A 5,969-nucleotide genomic window follows, 5' to 3' on the forward strand; every position below is an offset into this window, starting at 1 on the left:
CCTGCCAAAATCAAATCCCAAATCAGCCACACTTGCCGAACCACCATCATCCAAACCCACGAAATCAACCCAGACTCACACTTGTCGACAACCAAACCATGAAATCAACCCAGACCCATGAAATCACGAACAAGGACGATCCACCACTACCCACAAAATCAACTCGACCCACAAAGAAAGATCAACAATCAAAAAAAGAGAGGGAGAGTCAGAAAGAAAGAGAAAGAAGAGACACAGATAGAGACGGAGAGGCATGGGCTGAGAGAAAGAGAAAAAGAAAGAGCAAGAGAGAAGAAGGGAAGGAGAGGCACCACACAAGAGAGAGAACGTGATAAAGAAAGAAAAAAAAAAAAAAAAAAATACTAGCACCGCTATAGTGAGGGGCTAGTAGTAGCAGCTTAAGTGAAAACTTTTAGCATTTTTGGAGTCTGTTTGAATACATTTAAAAATTAAAAATATTGTAATAAAATAATTTTTAAATATGTGAATAATATTGTGAGACTTATTTTCAATAAAAAAAAGTTACTAAAAAAGCTAAACGCGGACATGTTTAGTGCAATTCAAACAAACCCTTGGTGTAGAGTATGTTTTAAAGTTTTAAGCTATAAAATAATATTTTAGCATTTTGACATCTTTGATAAGAATGCTGTTGGAGCTGCTATTTGTAAATTGGCTTTGTGGGCTGCTGTGCATTATCTAAGGCAGCAAAGGATTGCTATTATCCACTCAAAGGAGCAGATAGTTAAGGATATTTAGAGGGATGTCAAAGAGTTGAGTGGAGAGCAAAAAGTAGAGTAATTGACCCTGTCATTAACAGAATATTGTGTTGTATATTGCTGTGCTTTTGTTCTATATCTGGTGTTACGGAGGCTTACTCTGTCAATAGCAGTTTAGTGCCCTTTGGGGCCTTGTGTAACACTGTTTTGAAATAATATGCTTGTTGATTAATATAATATATATTTTTAATTATCAAACAAAGCTTGGGCATATGCTGCATATTTGTTGGTATTTCAAGTTGTCAGTCGGAGATATTTCTAACATAAGTTGTCTCCATGCTTTAAGACTGGTTTCTGATACCACCCTTTTCTTTTGTACACAGTACTTGTCATATCATCTACTAACAGTGCTGCCATCTCCATGATCATTGAGATCAACTCGCATATTGGCACCGCTGCATAACTGTATCTACTCAATTGTCATCACCATTGTCTATATAAGTATTCATGTGAAGACAACCATTTTATTGAAGAACACCAACAAGCTGGTAATTTGAAACGATTTTGAAGAAGAAGGGATAGAGAGGACAACAAATTCTACTTGGCGCACAGCAGGAGGCAATCTCAATTAATATTTAAGCCCTCCATTTTTTATGTATTTGTATTTAGGGTCCTTTAATGGTGCCATTCGGGCATTTCTCATTCTCAATGAGTTATTTTGAGAAAATTTTGATATCATTTTTATGAAAAATAGAAAAAACCATAAAAAGTTAATTGTTTGTTTTCTTTTCCTATAAAAACTTTCCTAAAAATGGTTTACTAACAAATGCACTAAGGACATTTGTTAACAAAATCCATGTATATATTTCAGTCTTCCTTACTCCAAGCCCTTTTAAGGTATTTTTGTTTACAAATAGTGTCCCGATAGATCATGTTGTGAATCGACGATTTCAACCGATATGATGTGCACATACCTTACACACCAGTGTGTAAATAACAATCCTCCTAAATGGCAGCTGGAGCCTGGAGGGGATAGGGCCACTTGCTTACTTGTACTCTTTGCAGGTACAAAATTAACAACCAATATTTAGTTTAAGTAGTTGTTGGACAAGGAAGGTACCTGGAAGAAGAGGAGCGCTACTTGCACACCAACTCTAATAAAAAATGAATTGTTTATTTGTAAAGGTTGGATCCTCTGTCTCATAGTGCCCATTAGCAATATACCTGCAATTTTCCTAAATCTGCAATTGCAACAATAGAAACTAGAAGTCTTTTTTTGTTGTCCCTAATCCTATATTTCTACAAGTCTGCAACTGCAACACTCTGGTATATCGTTTTACAATAAGCTAGTATATTTCTGATTGCTTCCATGACCACGCCTACAGCCTCTTCGTCTTCTTGGAAATATGATGTCTTCCTTACTTTTTGCGGTGTTGACATCCGCAAAAAATTCACCCACCATCTCTATATTACTTTGAAGCAAAAAGGCATCATCACCTTCAGGGATGATGAGAAACTTGAGAGAGGAAAGTATATTTCTCAAGAGCTCTTGAAAGCAATAGAAGGGTCCAAGTATGCAATCATCGTTATCTTAGAAAACTATGCTTCCTCAAGGTGGTTCTTGATTGAATTAGCAAAGATTGTTGAATGCATGAAGGAGACCAAGTTAATAGTTTTGCCCATCTTTTACCATGTGGATCCCTCTCATGTATGGAAACAGATGAGGGCTCTTCTTGAAGCCTTTGCTAAATATCAAAAAGATCCCAAGGTTAACCCAAAGGATGTGCAAGAGTGGAAAGTTGCCTTGAAAGAAGTGGGCAATATCTCTGGATGGTATGTTAATGATAGGTATCATTTGTCTTTTGCAAAGTAATTTTGTTCAAATTAATAATTCTTCTTTTTGGGGTGTAAGGACCCAAAAGGCCAAGAGGCGCACGCCCACGTGGACGGTTGTGGGATGAGGTGTGGGCTTGTAATCCATAAAATCTTATGTCGCCTAAATCTGGTAAAGGGGAAGCCTGAATTGAATATCCAAAATGTTAATAAGCATTTTCCCTTGTTTTGCTTCTTTTTTTTTTTTAAATTTTATTTTATGCCCCTGGTGCATCAATTCAAATACTTGCCATCATTCAGCTTAAACTTCTAATTCTTATTATCTTAGAAGTGTAATAAGACTTAAACTAGGCTATGATCAAGACAACTATATTTAGACATCCACTTAATCCGTAATTGCATCCCAGGTATACAACTTAAGTGTCTTAAAGAAAGGCAAACATTTGTTTGTTGCTTCAGAGATGAACCTGTTGAGAGTTGCAACTCTTCCTATCAATTTTTGTACCTCCTTGACAGTTTTAGGTGACGGAATCTCCAGTATAGATTTCACCTTTTCAGGGTTAGCTTCTTCCCTGTTGTGACACCATGATGCTAAGGAACTTTCCAGATGATACTCCGAATGCACAGTTTTTTGGGTTCAGCTTCATCTTGTACTGTCTCAGCGTCTCAAAAGTCTCATTGAGATCGTCTAAGTGACTTCCTTCTTCCTTGCTTTTAACGAGCATATCGTCGACATAGACCTCCATGTTCATTCCAATCTGTTTGTTGAACATCTGGTTCACCAACCTCTAGTATGTAGCTCCTGCATTTTTCAACCTAAAAGGCATGACTTTATAACAATAGAGCCCTTGGCTGGTAATGAATGCTATCTTCTCCTAGTCTTTTTCAGCCATTTGAATTTGATTATACCCTGAAAATGCATCCATGAACGTCAAAAGCTTGTGTCTTGCTGTTGAATCGACGAGTTGGTCAATCCTAGGCAATGAGAAGCTATCTTTTGGGCAGGCACTGGTTAGGTCAATGAAATCTACGCACATTTTCCACTTTCCATTTGCCTTCTTTACCATGACGACATTAACCAGCCACTCTAGGTAATAGATGTCTCGAATGAAATTGGCTACTAGCAATTCATCTACATCATCCATTATTGCTTTGTTTCATTTAGGAGCAAAGACTCTTCTTCTTTGCTAGATTGGTTTTCTCTCAAGGTTTACATTCAACTAATGTTGGATTATATCTCCAGAAATCCCAGGCATGTCTTCGTGACTCCAGGTGAAGACGTTCAGATTGTCTTTTAGGAACTTGATCATTTTTTCTTTCGTCGAAGGATCAAGGCTCATCCTTACCATTGTTATCTTCGTTGAATCCCTTTTTATAAGTTCAATAGTTTCTAGTGCTTCTAAACTTTTCTCCTCAATCATCTCCATGTGGTTCTCCTTTGAGGCTAGATTGCCTGGTAACATTCATGAGCTAGGACTTGATCACCTTTTATCTCTCCTATGCCATGCTTTGTTGGGAACTTCACCTTTAGTCAACATGTCGATATTATCACTTTCCAATGATTGAGCGTGGGTTGTCCTATAATCACATTATAGGATGATGGGCAGTCAACTGCTAGGAAATTGAGTTGTTTAGTTACTTAGAGAGGGTGTGAGCCAGTTGTGACTGTCAATGTGACTATTCCCTTTGGGTATACTTTGTCTCCGTTGAACTTGACGAGGGGAGACTTGAATGGACGAAGTTTCTTTGGGTCTATTTTTAACTACTGAAAAGCTGAAAGATAAATGATGTCGGTAGAGCTTCCATTGTTGACAAAGACACGCTTGGTGTTGAAACCTTCTATCATGAGCATGATAACTAGTGGATCGTCATGTGGTTGCCTCACCCCATTGGCATCTTCCTCAAAGAACACCATATCCCTATTTTCTCTTCTTCGGTGTTTCGATGGTAGTGTTGTATGGACACTATTAATCTTCTTCTGCTATGATTTCTTCAGAGACTTAAAAGATCCTCCCGCCGACGGACTTCCGTTGATCATCCTTATTTCTCCTATAGCACATTTTGGGCAATCATGTTGCTTATCTTCGTCTCTGGGCTTATCTTTTGATCTTGGTCTTTGATCGTGCTAGTATCATCCTTGTGGATCTCTTTTGATGAACTTCTGTAGCTTCCCCTTCTGAATAAACTCTTTTAGATGTTCGCTTAAATCTTTACACTCGTCCGTGAAATGTCCGAGATCCCGGTGGAAACGATAGTATTTCTTCTTGTTGCGAGCATTAGGAGAAGAGTTCAATGGTTTTGGCCATTTAAGAGGATGGTCGTCCTTAATCTACATTAAGATTTTGTCAACAAGCATTACTAAGGGTGTGAAATTTACTATCCTTCTGAATTTTTCATTCCTAGATTTGACATTGTCATGACTGGACGAATAGTCATTTTTGTCTCTCTTTTTCCCTTTTTGGTCTTCTTTAGTATCTCCTCTATCCTTCCGAGTACCTTTTACTCCGATTGCAACTAAAGCATCTTCTGCGTTCATATACTTTTGGGCTTTTAACTGCAATTCAGCCATCATTGCTAGGGAACTCTTTATGAGTGTGACTAAAAAATCTTTGGATTTCAAACCAGTGTTAAGCGTGGTTAGTTGCACCTAGTTCTTAGCTTTGTTAACCTCTAGTACTTCCCTATTGAAGTGCTTTACATACAACCTTAGTGACTCACCTTCTTCTTGTCAGATCATGAGTAGGTGATTTGTCAGCCTTTTTTGCCTTTGCCACCAATGAAATGATGTACAAATGAGTTGCTCAACTACGTGAAGTCATTTATGGACGATGGGGCTAGCTTGATGAACCATACTCGTGCTACTCCTTTAAGGGTTGAAGGAAAAGATCAGCATACAATTTCATCAGGAGTTTGCTGCAAACTCAAGGTCATCTTGAAGGTGGTTATGTGATCCAATGGGTCTTTCAAACTATCATATGAATCAAGTTGTGGAAGGTGGAATTTTGGTGGCAAAGGGCATTCCAGAACCTTGGTTGTGAAAGGAGAATCTGTCCTTTCCACCATTTCATCTAGGTTCTTGGTTGTTTTCTCCTTCATTGCATTTTTTAGTTTGTCTATCTCCTTCTTCATACTCCTAAGGAGATCATCGTTTGTCCTCTCAGATTAATCTGTCCTTCTTGAGCCCTCCTTTGCATGGCTGTTTTCTAGGCTCTGAACTTCGTATTCATTTCCATTGTGTTCAATCCTTCTTGGTGAGTGATTTTCTTCTTGTTGTAATCACTGCCTTATTTCTTGATTTTGCTTAGTTAGTTCTTCTTCATTAGCTGTGAAAGTTTTGATCTGCAGAACCAATGCTGTTGGATCTTGTTGTACGTTAGGTTCCATCTAGATGTAGAGAATGGTAGAGCTACATTTGCAAAC

General features: G+C 38.1%; 1 protein-coding gene across 1 annotated transcript; it reads left to right on the forward strand.

Moving 5' to 3' along the window:
- The first annotated feature begins 2,085 nt into the window (after window positions 1–2,085).
- On the forward strand, window positions 2,086–2,589 carry LOC142643236 (TMV resistance protein N-like). The gene has a single exon (XM_075817771.1). The coding sequence runs from the start codon at window positions 2,086–2,088 to the stop codon at window positions 2,587–2,589; it is 504 nt and encodes a 167-aa protein (XP_075673886.1).
- The last annotated feature ends 3,380 nt before the right edge of the window (window positions 2,590–5,969 follow it).

The sequence above is a fragment of the Castanea sativa genome, chromosome 7 (genome assembly GCF_040712315.1).
Source record: "Castanea sativa cultivar Marrone di Chiusa Pesio chromosome 7, ASM4071231v1".
NCBI classification, from domain to species: Eukaryota; Viridiplantae; Streptophyta; class Magnoliopsida; order Fagales; family Fagaceae; genus Castanea; species Castanea sativa.

Bases quoted from the DNA above. Each gene is read 5' to 3' on its own strand.
- LOC142643236 (XM_075817771.1), top strand. From the start codon at position 2,086: ATGACCACGCCTACAGCCTCTTCGTCTTCTTGGAAATATGATGTCTTC.